The 21,692-nt window shown below is 35.0% G+C and overlaps 1 protein-coding gene across 1 annotated transcript; it reads right to left on the bottom strand.

Moving 5' to 3' along the window:
* Positions 1–2,468: 2,468 nt before the first annotated feature.
* On the bottom strand, positions 2,469–3,386 carry LOC308431575 (olfactory receptor 4K3-like; the record flags this gene model as incomplete). Its single annotated transcript, XM_080931095.1, has 1 exon — positions 2,469–3,386. The coding sequence occupies one exon, from the start codon at positions 3,384–3,386 to the stop codon at positions 2,469–2,471; it is 918 nt and encodes a 305-aa protein (XP_080787221.1).
* Between the last annotated feature and the right edge of the window lie 18,306 nt (positions 3,387–21,692).

Below are 21,692 nucleotides of genomic sequence, written 5' to 3'. Positions count from 1 at the left end.
TACTACTATATTATGAACAAGTTTGTTATTTGGAATAGTTGACATTGTTTTTGACTCTTTTAATGACAGAATAAAAAAAATCTTTATAATTTACCTTTGTTTCATTATTTTTAATTTGTGATACTTTGTTTATTGATATTATTTTTACATTTTACACACAGAGACACACAGAGAAACACATGTCTCTCAAAGCATAATTGTCCCCATGTTTTATATATATTTTTATGTTTTTATTAGGATACAAAATTAAACTGTTTTAAATCTTCCATTGTGATCATTCCTTTTTAGACATTTATGTATTTATTATTTACTTTTTATTGATTCAAATACTTTTGTGTTCATGTGTGAGAATACTTGTGGATTGATGTTAGATCAAAACTTAAGGGAGTTGTTATTCTCTTTTTACCACATGGATTTTGTGATTGATATTCATGCCATCTTGTTTGACAGGAAGCTCCTTTATGTGCTGAGCCATCTTACACACCTCCAATTTGCTTCTTGAAACACATTTCATACAAGTAGTGTTACAGAATTGCTAAGATTTACGTGAAAATTACACCCTTAGTGTTAGCAGTAGAAGTTGTTTATAGCCAGGCTCTGATCCAGGGATGAGTCACTCCTAGGCAACAAAGACCCTTCTGCATCTGTTGCCATGTCAATCACTCACATTTTCTGTGCATGCCTAACCAGCATCAGCTGTGCATGTCAACATCTGTGTTACCTCTGTAATATCACAGCCCAGATAAAGACAGGGACCCTGACCCATCTCTCTCTTTTCTCTTCCTTGCTTCTTCCCCTCTTTCAATGAAGGATCTCTCTCATGAAAACTGAACTGGCTTGGAGTGATCCATTCAGGAATAAGACATTTTCAACTAACACTTAGAAACTACACAGGCAATAAGAGGTCATTTTAGAATTTAATTATACAGTCTAGTAAGGTATATTTAAAGTGTTTTGTTGTATTACAATGCCTGTGGGAAAGGGATATATAATTCTAAAAAGGATTATGGAATAGAACAAAAAGAATGCAAGAGCTGTGAAGTTCAATATTGTGGGCATGGCATAGCTAATGCTGTCATGAGTGCAAGGCTGCATGTTCTGGCTACTGCACAACAAAATAGTCAACAGTCAGTCATATATCAGAGAGTTCCCATGCACTGCTACAACTTCTTGATGCATTGTGAGCAACTGGTACAAATAAAAACAAGCATCATATAAAACAAAAATATATCCATTTACAAAGAGCTTTATTTATATGTGTATGTGTATGTGTGTCCATATGTTTGTCTGGGAAAAGGGATAATAGTAGTAGGAGAGAAATACAAAATCACAAACAAAAATAAGATGAAATTAACTATTGAAAATATTGTTAAAGAATACATTTAATAAAAATGTGTTAATGTAAAAGTGTTAATACTTAAATATATGGAGATTTTTTTTAACTGAAAAAGACACCCAAAACTACACATATGTATTCAGCAAGATCTACTTACCTTTAATCATATGATTTTGGAAAAACAGATATTTGTGCATTTTTTATTAATTTCTTTTATAAAAACTTTCTTAACATATTAGGATATACATAAAGTTTGAGTTTAACCATTAGCTTATGAAATATTATGAAGTTATATTTAATAAATGATTACTTTCATGTTTATTCAGTAATAAACTAAAACTCAAAGTATTGTAAACATGTATACATTTACTTTTATCCAGCAAATGACACACTTATTTAAGTAAATAATATGAAATATTATGTATGTCATATTAAAAAAAACATAATATTGACCTAATTTGCTTGGCAGTCATGATCTGTTCTTATAAAATATAAAATCATAATCATAAAATAATTTTTGAACTGAGAAAAATATTAAAATATTATAAACATATTTTTTCTAATAAGAAATGAAATAAAAATTCTGAATTCATATGAATGATAAAAATTGAAAACTGACATAAATTAGGTCAATAGGAGTCAACTAGCATTATAATTTGATTTGTTCACATATTTATTTCTAAGAGGATGCAAACTTCACAAATATCTTCAATATCATTTATGGCAAATTTAGAATTAGGATTTCTAGACTAGCATATAATGCCATATTATAAAGAATGAAGTATTTAGAAATAATTCAATGATGATATTTTTAAATTGAATTAAATTGAATTTTTAATGTTGGGAACAGATCATCTGAAATAACATGATACTATTTTTGGAACATTGTTATCATCTGCTAATCTCAATACATATAGTTATTCTATGCAGAGTTATTACTCATTCTAAGTGATATAACCACAAAATCATAATTTTGAATATATTTTTCTTATGGTTATTTTCGTAACAATATAGAATTATAATTCATAGTTTCCCCAAATTAGTCATTATATAATTCAGTTTCCACTAAAACTGTGGATAAAATTGTGTACACAAAATAAATTCTGGTTATGTAAAATGTCTAAACCAGAGCTCACAGGTGGCTTATTAGCTTCTTTATGGCATTTTTAATATCTTTATTTCTCAGTGTATAGATGGCTGGATTCAGGAGGGGAGTGATAACTGAGTAAAATACAGCCAGAAACTTGTCAACCCAAGTGATGTTGACTGGCCACAGGTAGATGAAAATGACTGGCCCAAAGAAGAGCAGAACCACTATGATATGGGATGTGCATGTGGATAGTGCCTTTGATGAGCCATCTTTAGAGTGAAGCTGAACAGTTAATAGAATGTAAGTATAAGATATAAGCAAGAGGATGAAACAGGTTGTTGCTAAGACACCACTGTCAGCATTTATCACTATTCCCAGAGTATCAGTATTCATGCAGGCTAATTTCATCACCAAAGGAATATCACAGAAAAAGCTGTCTATCACTCTAGGTCCACAGAATGGTAGATCCAAAATCACTATAAGTTGACTCATGGCATGTATAAATCCAATGATCCATGATATCACAACCAGCCAGATGCACTTCTGTCTGTCCATGATGTTACTGTAGTGGAGTGGCCTGCAGATCGCCACATACCGGTCATAGGCCATTGTTACAAGAAGTACCATCTCACCTCCTCCAAAGAAGTGCACACAGAGAATTTGGCTCATGCAGCCCCCAAAGGAAATGGTTTTATTATCTTTTAGGAGGTCAGTTAAAAGTTTAGGGGTGGTTACTGAGGAAAGGCAGAAGTCAATAAAGGAGAGATTAGCTAACAGAAAGTACATGGGAGAATGGAGACGATGATCAACAATGATCAATATCACAACAAAGAGGTTGCCTACCACAGCCATCAGGTAGAGGGTGGAAAATGGTAGTAAGAGGAATATCTGTAGTTCCTTTGAAGGACAAAGTCCCTGAAAAATAAATTCAGATATCACAGTCTGGTTTGTTTCTTCCATTTACTACGAGGTGTTCTAATGGGTTGAGAGAGAAGGGCAGAACTAACAATCCCTGAAATAGAAATAATAATTTAATGTTCAGAGTCATGTAAGCACACAAAAAAACTGAATTATGTCTTAGCATTATATCCACTCAATTTTAAAATAACTTTCCTATGTTGCTAAACTTTTTCTAGTCAGGGCATGTTTCTAAATTTGGGAATATATACATGAGAAAGACATTATATAAAAGTTGTAAATGAATGTATTGTAGCAAATGTTCACTTATGTTTTACAACACATAAAACTACCTATTCTATATGGAAACTGAAATAATTTTCTTCAATGAATATTTCTGTTAACATTAAATCCTTCATATTTGACAATCATAATCTCTGAATGACAATCTATTGACATATTTCAGACATAAGCACAAAATTCCAAAGAAAAAAATCAATTTTTGACTAAGTCTAAATAAGACAGAATTGAAATAATTCTGATAAAATGAGTGATAAACATAGTTCATCAAGTAATTTGGGAACACACATGCTGAAACACATTGTTAGCATTATCTTTTCCCTTGATTTATGGACTTAGCTATTGGAGTGTATCTCTGAACGTTCATATATTCCTAGAAAGGAAGGATGACACTTAATTGTAATTAATAAGATGTCATATACTAGTGTGAATACATTATTCATAAAATCCTTTCTACATCTCTGTATAATTTTTTTCTCTTAACATTGTCTCTATATGATTCTCATAAATTTTTCTTATCTTAATTTCTGCACTTTTTAATACTATATTTAAGTTTGAAATTGGAAGACTAAAATGTCAGGAAATTGGAATACTAAAATGTTAGAGGATATTTTGCAATTTCTGGGTTAAGAACTTAAATTATATTTTATCAGTAATAACGCATATTTATTTTCTGTGTTACTCTACTCTATAAAGTAGTAAAACCTTGGTGCAAAATGAATCCTTTCTTAATACAAATCTCAATATCACTTCCAGACTATGAAATAAATGATATGATAGAAATCTTGGTTTTTGGTAGTAAAACAAAACTAATGGCCTTTGTAAAAGAAGGAAGGCACTTGGGTATTTAAATATATGTACAAATAAATAAAATGATCAATTTCATTAATAAAAATTAGTAGATTTGCAGAAAAGATAACTTCATTGCATTCAAAATCAAGAATACTAAACCCTTTGAATATCAATGGTATTTCACATATATTTTTTCCCATTGGTGAATTCTGAGAAAAGTGTGATTGTTCTAAACAAAGCCGTTCTCATCTTGCCCCACTCTGTGTTAACTACTTTACTATACTGTCTGTATCTTGAGGAAATAGGCCATCCAATAATAGAAAGATAATCAGATAACATTATAGTTAGTTTAGAGGCCTGTGAGTATGATATTTGTTCAAGTTAAGAGACTTGGATCATCTAAGCTTATAGTAAGAGATCATTAGATGTAAGCAAATATACTGCTCTAAGCATCCAAAGTCTCAAGGATTAGTTGGAAAGAAAAAAATTTACCATATATTTGTCAAACAAAACAATTAAAAATTGCAGATGCAAGACTCACTATAAAATCATCAAAGAAGTAAAAAAAAAAACCAATATGCTGCTAAAACAAACAAACAAACCTTAAATGAGTAATTGTGATGAAAAATGAGCCCAATTAGTTTGTGATGCATTCACTACATAAATCACCTTGTAAAACAGGTACTCTCTTTTTGGATGGTATTTCCTGTAGTAATTCTTCCTTAAAAACAAATCTCCTACATTGTGGCTTCTGCTTTGATCACCAGTGATGAGTATTTCACCTCAGTGTGGCTTATATACACTGAAAATAATCATGCCTGCCTGGATAGTTTTTCATTCTTCACATTAAAAAAAAAAGACTATGTACTTGGATAGCCTTCGACTTTCATATTCCTTTGGGATCCTTAGGCCAAAAGATCACTGGATAAGATAAGAGAAGTTAACAATAAGGAAATATTACTCCTTTCATTTAATAAATATTTTATAATTTCTGAATAAATATTTTATGCACATTATGAGAACTTACAAGTTAAAAGCTGCATTACATGAGACCATGAAATGCCATAGCAGGTAAAGTAATTTGTTACCAAATCTGATGACCTGAGTTAATCTTTGAGATCCACAAGTTGAAGAAATGCAATCAACACATTCAGGTGTCTTCTGATGTACACACATGTGTTGTTACATGAGTGTGTATACATATATGGACAAATCTAATCAGGGCACATGTACCCACCTTATAATGAATAAATGTAATAATTATTTGAAAAAGCAGGAAAATATATTATCTGTAGCTTTACAGTTCACTTATCTATTTAGAAAAATTCTTCCCCACACAGAAATGCCAAAAGATATTGTTCTTTCATTTTTGATACTTTATTTTCAACTACTACCACACTTATAAATCAGGCAAACAATCTTATTTTAGATTGCATAATTTGTCTTTATTTTAAAGTTCATTTTACTATATGTCCATACGGTAAACACTGTTATATTTTGATAGACACACATATAGACTAATTGGATATTAGTACATTATTTGTATTTTTAAGTCTTTTCACTTCTTTATGACATAATCCCATTTTATTAAATATGATTTTCATTTTATAATTTAACCAATTTATTTTTAACTGTTCATGTACGTTGTTAGAGAAATACTATATATATGAATGATAGTTTTATGAACAAAGTAATTACAAACCCAAATATTTTCATAATCATTTATATAAGTCTATTATAAGGGCTCGGCCCTTCTGCCACCTGGACCAGCAGTTCCTAAAGTTTTAAAGACTGGTGAGTAGGAGATCTGGGCAGCCAGGGAGCAGAGAGAACTCTGTGGAGTGCGCACTGAAAGTGCGGCCCCGCCCTGCGTGATCCAGGGACCAGGAACACAGCTTTGGAACCTCTGGTTCTACCCGGCGATTTTGGGGTGCAGAACAGTGCTCCGCCCATCTGCCACCTGGACCAGTAGAGATCCAAAGACACAGACCAGATACAAAAGAAAGGCAAGAACATATCACTGACAACAAGATGGCAAGAGGAAAGCAAAAGAGTATATTCCAAGGAAACCAAGACAACCTGGCAACACCAGAACCCAGCTCTCCCATAACAGCAAACATTGGAATGCCAAACACTCCAGAAAAGAAGACGCAGACATGAAATCATACATCAAGATGCTGATAGAGATACTTAAACAAGAAAGGGAGGAAAAGCAAAAAGAATCAGAAGCTTTTAAAGAGGAAACAAGAAAAACACTCAAAGAACTCAAAGAACTAGAGGAAAACAGAACCAAAGAGATGAAGGAATGGAAGAGGACATTTAAAACGGAAATTGACACAATAAAGAAAACATTAAAAGAGATAACCCTAGAGGTAGAACACCTAAAAAAGAAATCAGGAGTCACAGAAGCAAGCATTTCCAATAGACTACAAGAGATGGAAGAGAGAATCTTGGGGGCAGAAGACAACATTGTAAACATAGAAAAAACATCTAGAGAAGATGCAAAAAACAAAAAGCTCCTAACCCAAAATGTCCAGGAGATCCATGACACAATGAGAAGACCGAACCTAAGGATAATAGAAATAGAAGGGGGAGAAGAGTATCAACTAAGTGGTACAGTAAATATGTTCAACAAAATTATAGAAGAAAACTTCCCTACCCTTAAGAACGAGATGACCACAAGCAAAAAAGAAGCCTTCAGAACACCAAATAGGTTGGACCAGAAAAAATAACTCCCGAAACATAATAGTCAAAACACCAAGTACCCAAAGGAAAGAAAGAATACTAAAAGCAAAAAAAGAAAAAGTGCAGGTAACATATAAAGGCAGACCAATCAGAATCACACCCGATTTCTCAACAGAGACTATGAAAGCTAGAAGAGCCTGTACAGACATCATGCACACCCTAAGAGAGCATAAGTGCCAGCCCAAGCTGCTATACCCAGCAAAACTATCAATCACAATAGATAAAGAGATGAAGATATTTCGAGACAAAAGTAAATTACACAATATCTGACCACAAACCCAGCACTACAATGAATTATAGGTGGAAAACAAAATAAAATGAGGGAAACTACATCCTGGTAAAAACAAGAAAACTCCTAAGCAAGAAAACAAAAAAAAAAAAAATAAATAAAAAAAAAAATAAAAAGAAAGAAAAAGACAAAGACACAACTTAACCTACAAAAGCAATAATAGCAAGAAACAGAAACAACTATTCCTTGATATCTATTAACATAAATGGACTCAAATCCCCAATAAAGAGACATAGGCTATCAGACTGGATACATAAACAAAATCCAGCATTTTATTGCATACAGAAAACTCATCTCAGAGACAAAGAGAGACACTCTCTCAGAGTAAAAGGGTGGGAAAAAAACTTCCAAGCAAAAAGCCCCAAGAAGCAAGCTGGAGTGGTTATTCAAACATCAAATACAGTAAATTTCCAACAAAAAGTTATCAAAAAAGATAAGGAAGGACATTTTTACTCATTACCAGGGAAATCTGTCAGGAGGAACTCTCAATCCTTAACATATATGCTCCAAATAAAAAAGCACCCACTTTCATTAAAGAAGCCCTGCCAAAGCTCAAAAAATACATTTCACCACACACAATAATAGTGGGAAACTTTAATACCCCACTCTCTCCAATGCACAGATCATGGAAACAGAAACTGAAAAAGGACACTGTAAAACTAGCAGAGACTTTGAACCAACTAGAATTAATAGATATCTACAGAACATATCATCCTAAAGTAAAAGAATACAATTTCTACTCAGCACCCTATGGCACCTTCTAGAAAATTGACCACAAAATGGGATACAAAACAAGCCTTAATCGATATAAGAAAATTGAAATACTCCCATGCATCCTCTCAGATCACCATGGTCTATGGCTGGTCTTTAACAACAACAAAGACAATAAAAAGCCCACATACACTTGGAAACTAGAAAACACTCTGTTAAACAATAGCAGGGTCAAAGAAGAAATAAAGAAAGAAATTAAGGATTTTCTAAAATTCAATGAAAACTAAAACACAACATTCTCAATCCTATGGGATGCAGTAAAAGCAGTACAGAGAAAAAAACTCATAGCCCTAAGTGCTTCCAAAAAGAAACTGGAGAGAGCTTACATCAGCAACCTGACAGCACAGCTAAAAGCCCTAGAACAAAAGGAAGCAGATATACCGAAGAAGAGCAGACAGCAAGAAATAATCAAAACTAGAGCAGTAATAGACCAAATAGAAACAAAAAGAACCATTGAAAAAATCAGCAAAACCAAGAGTTGGTTCTTTGAGAAAAATCAACAAGATTGATAAACCCCTAGCCAGACTAATTAGAGGGAAAAGAGAGAGTATACAAATTGACAAAATTAGAAAGGAAAGTGGAGATATAACAACTGAAACTGAGGAAGTTCAAGAAATCATCTTTCCTACTACAAAAACTTATACTCCACAAAATTGGAAAATCTGGATGAAATGGATTAATTCCTAGACAGATACAAGATCCTAAAGATAAACCAGGACAAAGTAAACCATCTAAATAACCCTATAACACCCAAAAAAATAGAAGAAGTCATCAAAAGCCTCCCAACCAAAAAAAGGAAAGGTCCAGACAGGTTCAGTGCAGAATTTTATCAGACATTAATTGCAGATATAACACCAATACTCTCCAAACTATTCCAAAAGATAGAATCAGATGGAATACTACCTAATTCACTTTTTGAGGCTTCAATAACTCTAGTACCTCAACCACACAAAGACCCTACAAGGAAAGAGAACTTCAGACTAATCTCATTTATGAACATTGATGCAAAAATACTCAAAAAATATTCTTGCAAACCGAATCCAAGAACACATCAAAACAATCATTCACCATGACGAAGTAGGCTTCATCACTGGGATGCAGGGATGGTTTAATATAAGGAAATCCATCAATGTAAGCCACCATATAAACAAACTCAAAGGACAAACACACATGGTCATCTCACTAGATGCCGAGAAAGAATTTGACAAAATTCAACACCCCTTTCATGTTAAAAGTCCTGGAAAAAACAGGAATCCACATCCATACCTAAACATAATAAAAGCAATATACAGCAAACCAACAGCCAACATCAAACTTAATGGTGGGAAACTTGAAGCACTCCCACTAAAATCAGGGACTAGACAAGGCTGCCCACTCTCCCCCTTTTATTCAACATAGTACTGGAAGTCCTGGCTGGAGCAATTAGACAGCTAATGGAGATCAAGAAGATACAAATTGAAAAGGAAGAGGTAAAAACATCACTGTTTGCCGATGACATGATAGTGTACTTAAGTGACCCAGAAAGTCCACCAGAGAACTCCTACAGCTGATAAACAAGTTCAGCAAAGTGGCTGGATACAAAATTAACTCAAATAAATCACTGGCCTTCCTATACTCAAAGGACAAACATGTGGAGAAAGAAATTAGGTAAAAGATACCCTTCACAATAGTCACAAAAACTATGAAATACCTTGGTGTGACTCTAACAAAGCAAGTGAAAGACTCGCATGACAAGAACTTCAAACCTCTAAAGAAGGAAATCGAAGAACATCTCAGAAAATGGAAAGATCTCCCATGCTCATGGATTGGAAGGATCAACATTTTAATAATGGCCATCCTACCAAAAGCATTCTACAGATTCAATGCACTCCTCATCACAATCCCAACCCAGTTCTTCATTGAATTAGAAAGATCAATGTGCAATTTCATATGGAATAACAAAAGACCTAGAATAGCAAAATCCATCCTCAACAACAAGAAAACATCTGGGGAAATCACTATGACTGACCTCAAGCTATATTACAAGGCAATTGTGCTGAAAACTGCATGGTACTGGTACAGATATAGGCACATTGATCAATGGAATAAAACAGAAGATCCAGAAATGAGCCCTCATGTATATGGTCACCTGATTTTTGACAAAGGAGCCATAAACATTCAATGGAAAAAGGACAGCCTATTCAACAAATGGTGCTGGTCCAACTGGCACTCAGCATGCAAAAGAATGATAATAGACCCTTCCTTATCTCCTTGTACAAAGCTCAAGTGTAAGTGGATCAAAGATTTCCACATTATACCAGATACACTGAAACTATTAGATGAGAAAATAGGGAAAACTTTAGAACATATAGGCACAGGAGAAAATTTTCTGAACAAAACACCAATGGCTCAAGCTCTAAGGTCAAAGATTAACAAATGGGACTTAATAAGATTGCAAAGTTTCTGTAAGGGTAAGGATATTGTCAAGGAAAAAAAAAAAACAGCAGCCAACAGAATGGGAATAAGCATTACCAATTCCACATCAGATAGAGGCCTGATATCCAAGGTATACTAAGAACTCAAAAAGCTAGACACCAGAGAATCGAACAACCCTATTAAAAAATGGGGTACAGAGCTAAAGAAAATGTTCTCAATAGAGGAATATCTAATGGCTGAGAAACATCTGAGGAAGTGTTCAACCTACTTAGCCATCAGGGAAATGCAAATCAAAACAACACTGAGATTCCACCTCACACCAGACAGATTGGCCAAGATCCAAAACTCAGATAATAGCAGATCCTGGCAAGGTTGCAGAGTAAGAGAAACACTTCTTTACAGTTGGTCGGGTTGGAAACTGATACAACCACTCTGGAAATCAGTCTGGCAATACCTCAGAGAATTGGACATAGTACTACCTGAAGACCCAGTTATTCCACTTCTGGGCATATACCCCAGAGAAACTTTAATATACAACAAAAAACATGCACCACAATGTTCATAGCAGCTCTATTTATAATAGCCAGAAGCTGGAAAGAACCCAGATGTCCTTCATTAGATGAATGGATACAAAAATTGTCGTACATTTACACAATGGAATACTCCTCAGCCATATGATACAATGATTTCGGCAAATTCTTAAGAAAATGGTGGCAGCTAGAGAATATCATCCTGAGTGAGATAACCCAGTCACAAAAGAACAGACAGAATATGAAGTCACTGATAGTGGGTTGCTAACCCCAGAGTCTCGCACTGCCCCAGAAGCAACTCACAGACTGTGTGAAGTTCAAGAAAAAAAAGAAAAGTAAAAAAAAAAAAAAAAAAAAAAAAAGTCAATCCTTACACACCAAGAATACATTGACAAATTTTGGGTTACACCCTTTATTACATGTAGTTTTTGCTCATTTTAAAAATAAAAAATGCAAAAATTAAAGTCTATTATAGTTGCAAGTATATTTATTAACTACACTCAATTATATTTTTGTTACCATTGTAATAACCTGTGATCCCTCAAATTTAATGCTTCTTGCTCTCTTGCAATTCCATGGCCTCTCTTTTCATTAATGGTTATTGCATCATATCTACATATTTCTGTAAAGAAAGTGTTTTTAAAGATTTATTTATTTTATTTATATGAGTACACAGATACACCAGAAAAGAGCATCATATCCCATATGATAAGGAAATGATAATGAACATCAATATGTCCATAAAGGTCACTGTTAATAATATTAATAAATATAAAAACTATAAAAAAGAAAAGAAATATGTGTGGTGTGTTTGTGACTGTGTGTGGTGGTTTATATTATATATTTTTGCTTTATTTATAGTTTCATAGTTGGTTTCTTTTTCTTTTATATGTTTCATTAATATAAATACTGTTTCAAAAGTTGGTAACTGGTTTACCTCAGCATTCATCTATACCTCACCTGAGGATACTCCTAAAAGGTGATCCTTCAGGCCACAAGGACACTTGCTCAATTATATTCATAGCTGCTTTATTTTTAATAGTTCAAAATTGGAAATGACCTAGATCTCCCTTTAGCAAATAATGGATAAAAAATGTGGTAAATTTACATAATGGAATATTATTTAGCTGTATAAAAAGTCATTAAATTTTCTGGAAAATGTATGGAATATAAAAAAAATCATCCTGAGTGAGATAACTTTGATCCAGAAAGATAAACATCACATATGCTTGCTCATAAATGGATATTAGCTGTAAAGTAAAGGATAACAATGCTATAAGCAACTTACCTGTGAAACTGATGAAGAAAGTTGACTCATGGAGTGATGTCTGAATCTTCTTTTGAATGGGGAAATGCAAGAAATACCAAAATTAAATGGGGTTGTGTGAACAGGCAGCATGGGAACAAGAAATATCAGGTTAAAAATGAATGAAGGGAGACTGTACTAGGATAGACACCTGGAATTAGGAGATATCTTGGGAATCTACTTCAGGAACCTATGAGGATGACTCTAGCTACGTCTCCTGGCAATGAGTGATATGGTATCTAACTGACCATCTTCTGTAACCAAGAAGACTTTGAGTAGAAGGATTGGGACACCAATCCAGCCACAAAACTTTTACCTAGAATTTTTTCTGCATACATTATTTGCTAAGTAACTATGGTGAAAAAAATTGTGAAAGTAGTAAACCAATCACAGGTTCATGTTGAGCTCCATGTCAGTGGAGGGAACCCATCCTTTGTATTTTTGGGTGACCCAGGACCCAGAAGCAATAGAACCCAGAGATTTAGAATAGGAACAAACATGAATAGTAAAAGAAAATAATGTAGGATGAGAGTGGGAAGCCTTGTCTTTTCCCTGATTGTAGTGGGATTGCTTCAAGATTTTCTCCATTTAGTTTGATGTTGACTATTGGTTGTATAATGGTTTCACTATATTTATGTATAGGCCTTGGGTTTCTGATCTGTATTATATATATATTACATTTCTCCAAGGAATGCTCTCTCAGGTAACATAATTAGAAACAGCAGGAGTCTATGAGGCCAGGGTGTGGCTATGTCTCAGCAAACTGGTAAGCACTGGGAACCTTCAGTACAACTCTTAAGGTTATTGAGAGAGAACTCTAAATACATAAGTTTGAAAATATATAATTTCTCAACTATGCAAAAATTAAGGGTGCAGTATGAATTATATGAAGGGCTTCATGAATTTAAAGGAAAGATACAGCTACAATAATGGGTCAGTTGTCAGAAAGATAAAAAGTCAGGCAAATTCCTGAGTCTGAGGTAATTTTGGAACAGCAAGACTAGACCCAGTTGTGGTAGAAATGGTAATTTCAGGGCAGGATCCAATGTAATTTATCCTCCTTGCTTAACAAAGACAGACAGATCTCTGAATTCTTTCACAAGGTTAAGAAAAAATAAAGTACAATGCTGTCTTTTAGGAATCAAAGGGCTGAGTCACAAGATGCTATCATAAGATAATCAAAAGGAAAACTGAAGCAAATGACTGGATTGGTATGGAAAATAGAAGCTTGGACCTGTGCTCTGCAGGAGATGAGCTATCAGGTAATTTTTTAGTAAAGAAATAGAGAGAATTACTTGAAGAACATTCTCTCTCTCTCTCTCTCTCTCTCTCTCTCTCTCTCTCTCACACACACACACACACACACACACACACACACATACACACACAAACAAGCAAACAGGACATTTCCAGAGAGATCTCTTAGAATAACAAACAAGTAGAATATAGAAAGAGAGATCTCCAGAGAGAAAGCAGATTATAGAAAGACTCAAATTGGAAAAGTTCTATCAAGTAGAACACAGGTCATCAGCTCGTATCCAAGATTCAACTTTGAATATTTTTTTGATGCTCTTGAATTTACCTTCTCTCACAACCCCTTTCTAAGATGAGGCTAGTACTTGGCAAAAAAGGAAAGATGGAACAAAGGAAGAAATGGAGGAATGAAATTCATTGAAATGATTTCTAATGATCATCTGCCATACTCAGGTTTGGGACTAGCACAATTGTCATCAGAAAGATTTCATCCAACAACTGATAGAAACAGAAGCAGAGACCCACAGTCAAATATTAGGTGGACTTTGGATAAACCTGTGGAAGATGGGGAAGAACAAGGCTCATAAAATCAACTAATCAGGGCTCACTACAGGGAGCCTACAAGAGACTGACCTAGGACCTCTGAAGTTTTGTTATAATTTTGTTGCGTTGACTTCTCCTGGGACTCTGAATTTTACTTAAATCTTGTAGGGGCTGTTTTTATTTTTTATTTTTTATATGTCTTTGGGACCCTGACATTATATTGTGTTGCCTAGCTTAGCTATAATATAAAGATAATTGCTTTAATGAAACATGATATGACATGTACATTCTATATCTCAGGCAGGCCTGCCCATTTTTGAAAAGAAATTGAAGAGCAAAGAATGAGGGAGGGGACAGAGGGTATATGGTGGAGGAAAAAATGGTAAGAAATGTAAAAACAAAATAATAACAAAAGGGGGAAATTGACCAAGATGTCAAAATAAATTTATTGTTGATTGTCTACAATCAGCAAAACACAAGCTTCTCTGGGTTTCTATCAAAATGCTAATATTAAGAATCAGAGTTGTCACATTGTTTCTGGGTTCCTCAGAAGTAAATGGAACAAACACTGTCAGTAAGAAAGCAGGGCTGAGCTCCTGTTATGCTTTGCCTTTGGTTTAATTTACATATGAAACATGAGGGTTATTAAAAGTGATACCACTAGAAAGATAGAAAGATGTACCCCACACTTTTCATATTATACTGATAACTGCTAAACAGGAGACTGCTTACAAGAATGCGGTTCAATTTATCTCACATTTGCTATTAGTGAATGTCTCCAACTTAGTAAAATAACATGGAACATAATAGCATTGCTCAATAATATGGAAATAATTTCTTCCAATGGAGCAATAACCACAAAAATATATAAATTATTTATATAACAAAATAAATTCATAGTAACAGTTTAAAAAATAGAAGACAGTCTATGTCTCTTTATTGGGGAGTTGAGACCATTTATGTTAATAGATATCAAGGAATAGTTGTTTCTGTTTCCTGCCATTATTGCTTTTTTGGGTTGAGTTGTGTCTGTGTTTTTTTCTTCTTTTAGTTTTCTTGTTTAGGAGTTTTCTTGTTCTTACAGGGCTGTATTTTCCCTCATTGTATTAAGTTTTCCACCTATAATTCGTAGTAGTGCTGGGTTTGTGGTCAGATATTGTGTGAATTTTGATTTGTCTTGAAATATCTTCATCTCTCCATCGATGGTGATTGATAGTTTTGCTGGGTATAGCAGCTTGGGCTGGCACTTGTGCTATTTACAAAACAAGAAGACTTTGACTATTTCCATGTTGCGTTTTATTTTGCATGTACTTTACGCTTATTGTAACTATTAGGTTTTCAATGCATACTGTCAAGCCCTTGAAAAAAATCAAGTACTGACTAAAAAAATATATTCACATGGTTTTATGTAAAAATTATTTTAATGTCTGAAAAAACAGTACTGACAAAAATATATAATTTTAAGCAAAAAATGTTTAAAATCTGTACATTTATCTTTGTTTTGTAAAATAAAGTCGTTTAAAAAAAAAGACGGCAAAGAGCTCATGAAAAAAAAAACTGGTAGAGCAATAGCTCTCCTGGCACAACCCAGTGTGGTAAAAAAAATAGAAGACAATGTTGCTACCATCTCTGACCAGCAGAAAAGGAGCGATGACACAGCGTTCTTCTCAAAGCGGCTTATTCAGGAACCTTACAGCATGCAAAGGAAAATCTTTCTCTCTCCTCTTCACTCTCTCCCCTTCTCCCTCTCTCTATCTCTGCCCCCAAGCTCAGTCCCTTTTATCCTCTCTCAACTCCACCTTTTCAGTCTATGTTGCATGGCTGCAGTTCATAGGTCCTCCTCATCTGGCGTGATTTTACATCATGGGTGTGCCTGTACAGCTCACACAGTGGGAGTGGCTAATCTCGGGGTGGGGGGCAGGAGGAAGTCAGATGCTAGGTCAGGTGCTAGTCACAAGATTGGCCAGAGTCCCAAGCACTATCTTAGGACTGCCACCACACCTGCTCTCCACAAGAAAACTATGGGTACTCTTGATTACAGAATAACAAATTAAAGGTCATTTTCAGGACCAAACACAAAGGCCATCTGCCACTGGGAACAGCAGTGATCCAAAACTGCAGGACTGGTGAGACTGTGCTGTGAGTAGCCAGGCACAGAGAGGTCTGGGCTGACCCCTCAGAAAGCACACTCCCAAACCTCGATTGGTTCAGGGGAGCAGGAACTCTGCCATAAGGACTCAGTTTCCACTTGGAGGGCCCGTGCCTGCAGACCAAATGCTCAGGCCGTCTGCTAACGAGAACTGCAGAAATCCAGACACAGGAAAGGTACACAGGAGAGACAGAAACCAATCATTGACAACAAGACCATGTATAATCACAGACAAAAAGAGGGCAAGAGGAAAGCAAAAAAACTTACCCAATGAAAACCGAGACAACCTGGCAACATCAGAAACCACATCTCCCACCACAGCAAACAGCAGAATGGCAAGAACTCTAGAAAAGTAAGACTCAGACCCGAACATACCTCAAGATGATGATAGAGATCTTTAAACATGAACGGGAGGAAAAGCATAAAGAAATAGATGCTTTTAAAGAGGAAACAAGAAAAACACTCAAAGAAATCAAAGAACTAGAGGAAAACAGAACCAAAAAGATGAAGGAACTGAAAAAAAATTAAAACGGAAATGGTAACAATAAAGAAAACACTAGAAGAGACAACCCTGGAGGTATAAAATCAAAAGAAATCAGTAGTCACAGATGCAAGCATCTCCAACAGACTATAAGAGATGGAAGAGAGAATCTCAGGGGCCGAAGACAACTTAGAAAACATGGACAAAACAGTCAGAGAAGATGCAAAAGTCAAAAAGTTCCTAACCCAAAATATCCAAGAGATCAAAGACACAATGAGATGATCAAACCTAAGGATAATAGGAATAGAAGGGGGCAAAGAATATCAACCAAAAGGCACAGTAAATATTTTCAACAAAATCGTATTACAGGAATCCAAGGCACATACCTAAACATAATGAAAGCAATATACAGCAAACCAACAGACAACATCAAACTTAATGGAAAGAAACTTGAAGCAATCCCACTAAAATCAGGGACTAGACAAGGCTGGCCACTCTCCCCCTACCTATTCAACATAGTACTGGAACTACTGGCCAGAGCAATTACGTAGCAAAACGAAATCAAAGGGATACAAATTAGAAAGGAAGAAGTAAAAAAAAAAAAAAAAAAAAAAAAAAAAAAAAAAAAAAAAAAGAAAGAAAGAAAAAAACAATCACTGTTTGCAGATATCATGATAGTGCAATTAAGTGACCCCAAAAATTCCACCAGAGAACTTCTACAGCAGATAAACAAGTTCAGCAAGGTATCTAGATATAAAATTAACTCAAACAAATCAGTAGTCTTCCTATACTAAAAAGACAAACATGGGGAGAAAGAAATTAGAGAAAAGATACCCTTCACTATAGTCACAAACAATATGAACTATTTGGTGTGATTCTAACTAAGCAAGTGAAGTACCTGTATGACCAGAACTTTATATCTCTGAAGAAGGAAATCAAGGAAGGTCTCAGAAAATGGAAATATGTCCTATGCTCATGGATTGGAAGGATCAACATTGTAAAAATGGCCTTCTTACCAAAAGCAATCTACAAATTCAATGCAATCCCCATCAAAATTCCAACTCAGTTCTTCATAGAATTGGAAAGAACAATGTCCAATTTCATCTGGAATAACAAAAGACCAAGAATAGCAAAATCCATCCCCAACAATAAGAAAATATCTGCAGGAATCACCATCCCTGTCCTCAATCTATATTACAAGGCAATTGTGTTAAAAACTGCATAGTACTTGTACAGAGATAGGCACATGGATCAATGGAATAGACTAGAGGATTCAGAAATGAGCCCTCACATATATGGTCCCTTGATTTTTGACAAAGGAGCTGTAAATATTCAATGGAAAAAGGATAGCACCATCAACAAATGGTGTTTGTCTAACTGGCCCTCACCATGCAGAAGAGTGAAAATAGACCGATTCTTATCTCTCTGCACAATGCTCAAGTGCAAATGGATCAAAATCTCCTCCAAATTAAACCGGTTACACTGAAACTATTAGAAGAGAAAGTAGGGAATACCTCATAACACATAGGTACAGGAGAGAATTTCCTGAACAAAACACCAATGGCTCATGGTCAAAGGTCAACAATTGACAAATGGGACTTAATGAGATTGCAGTTTCTGTAAGGGTAAGGATACTATCAAGAAAACAAAACAGCAGCCTACAGATTGGGAAAAGATCTTTACCCACCCCACATCTTATAGAAGTTTAATATCCAAGGAATACAAAGAACTCAAGAAGTTAGATACCAGAGAATCAAACAACCCTATTAAAAATGTGGTACAGAGCTAAACAAAAAGTTCTCAACTGAGGAATATCAAATGGCTGAGAAGCATCTAAGGAAGTGCTGGACATCCTTAGCCATCAGGAAAATGCAAATCAAACCAATCCTGTGATTCTACCTCACATCAGTCAAAATTGCTAAGATCAAAAGCTCAAATAACAGCAGATGCTGGCAAAGATGCAGAGAAATAGGAACACTTTTTCAAGGTTGGTGACATTCGTATCTGGTACAATCACTCTGGAAATCAGTCTGGAGGATTCTCAGAATATTGAACATAGTACTACCTGAAGACACAGTTATTCCACTTCCGGGCATATACCCCAGAGTCACTCCAACATACACCAAAGATATATGCACCACAATGTTCATAGCAACCCTATTTATAATAGCCAGAAGCTGGACAGAATGCAGATGTCCTTCAGTAGATGAATACATTCAAAAATTTTGGCATATTTACACAATAAAGTATTCATCAGCTATCAGAAACAATGACTTTATGAAATTTTTAAGAAAGTGAATGCATCTAGGAATGTCATTCTGAGTGAGATAACTGAGTCACAAAAGAACAGACATAATATGCAGTCACTGATAATTAGATACTAAACCCGGAAAGCTCTGAACACCCCAGAAACAATTTACAGAGTACATGAAGTTCAAGATAAACAAAGGCCAAAAAAAAAAAAAAAAAAGAAAAATCATTATGATTAATCTTTACTCACCAAGAAAATTTTGACTATTCTAGCTTACATATTGTTTTACATATTCTTTATGCTCATTGTAACTAGTATAATTTTAAGGCACACTATCAAACCTTTCAAACAATTATGTACTGACAAAAATGTATTCATATACTTTTATGCAAGAATGCTTTTAAAATCTCTACATTTATCTTTTTTTTAAATAAAGTTGTTCAATTAAGAAAAGATCATTTTCAGAATAAAAGAATGCTAATCAGCTTCAGAATGAATAGTATTCAGTTTTTAGGGAGAAGAGAGTCAGACATTCCATGTCAAAATCTGAAATATGTTAATTCTGTGATCTTCATCTGTATTTAACTAACCATAATCCCTTCACCCTCTCTTTCTCCCAGTTTGCAGCCTTTTTTTATATTAGCACTGATTGAATTCTCTCAGTCAACATACCTGGGATTTGTACTCTACTGCTCAGGTTCAAGGGCATGCCTCTAACTCTTTGTCAAGAATCTTCTTAACAAAGGAGGTCATGCTCTCAACTTCTTTTATCAAGGCTGTCACTCACTAGGCCTCCACAGAATCTTCTCTTCATTGCCCCCAATACAGTCCTTCTCCATTTGACCCATTTTGTCCTGTAGCTGAACTACATTGAGACTGTTGTGTTTTATAAAAATATAAGGAAGAAGAAATATGTTTGATGGATGTATACTCAAGTGTGATGGAATGGGGTGCCTTTGCAGGCCAATGCTGAAGCATCTCTTTTCCCTGAGGAACCAGCCATAGGAATGTATATTATAAAATAGAGTTTATTTAAGGCATGGAGGGGGGATTTGAGAGAAGAGGAATAGAGGAAGAGAAAGAGAGAAAGTGTGTGTGTGAGAGAGAGAGAGAGAGAGAAAGAGAGAGAGAGAGAGAGAGAGAGAGAGAGAGAGAGAGAGAGAGAGAATAGAGATAGAGAAGTAGAGGACAGCCATGGACATGTGGAGAGAGAGAGCGGGGAAGGGACAAGGGGTAATTGAAGGAGCAGGAAGGCAAGAGCAAGAGATAGAGAGGAGGGGGCAAATTACCCCTTTTATAGTGAGTCAGGCATAACTGGCTGATGGGAATTAATTGTAGGGTGAAACATAACTGGCATTTGCCAGGTAACTGTGGGGCAGAACATAGATGAAATGCTAACAATGAGTATGTATACAATTTTGCTTATAGTTCCCAAGAACCCTAGGACAAAAAGACTGCTAGAAAATTAGTGAGATAATATTGCATCTTTTGAATTTTAATTGAATTAATCTGAGGAGTTGCCCTCGTTTTATGTCTAAAAGTGCCTTGCCAAAAAATATGCTTGTCTTTAAGAAATATTCTTAAACACAATAATAAAAAGAAAGTGTTTTACGATCACAAGAATAGATTTATTTATGCACATGTGCTAAAAAAAAAGAATGGTTTATTTGTATCTACCTTGAAATAAAAAAATAATTAACATATTACATGGAATAAAAATAGACAATAAAATTCTGTTACAAAAGTATTTGGTGCCTATTTCCTCTTCTTTATCTTTTCTGTAGAGTAACTTTAAGTCAGAAACAGGGCTGCTCTAGAAAGGGATCACACCCAAAGACCATCTAGGTCTATGTGATCTGAATGGAATGATACACTTCTAATTCCTCTGGCTAAAATACAGAGATATCCTTATTATCTAGGAGTGTTGTCTAACTAAGGCACAGATAAAGATAGATAGAATGACTCAGAGATGGGATACATCCAACTCTCAAGAAGAACACACAGAAAGAAAAGAAACAAAAGAGCAGCACAGAGTGAGCCAGGTGGGGAGGGAACTCGAGTCAGTTCAGTCAGTGGAGCTTGTGTGGTGCAGTTCAGTCCAATTGAGTTAGCACATCAGTTCTTTTTAGTTTGTCACGGGCCAGCAGAAGACAAAGAATGATCAAGAGCCAGAACATGTACCACAGGACTGCTTAATCAGGGATGGACAAAGGTCAAACTTGGGAGCTGAGGCTGAAACCCTGACTGTTTCCTAGAGTCAGCTTATAAAGACAAATGCCACAAAAGGTCATAGTAACCATAAAAGCCAATACACAGGTGCAGGTAGTGGTTCCAGATAAATATAGACCTTGGTTTGGGTCCAAGCTTACTGTAACTAACTAAAAAAGGCAGTTCTAACTGACCTTTTACTGTGATTGTCTCTAAAAGAGGGCAAGGGTCTTGGGAACACTAAAACACATAACTTAACAGAATATGTGGTTAATGGTTATCTTGGGCATGAGAAAAGTTCTCCAATGCAGTGTAAGATGATGGGCTACAGGCAT

Source organism: Micromys minutus (assembly GCF_963924665.1).
Source record: "Micromys minutus genome assembly, chromosome: 17".
Taxonomy (NCBI): Eukaryota; Metazoa; Chordata; class Mammalia; order Rodentia; family Muridae; genus Micromys; species Micromys minutus.
The sequence above is the reverse complement of the archived record's forward strand: the minus strand, read 5'-3'. Positions and strand labels throughout refer to the sequence as shown.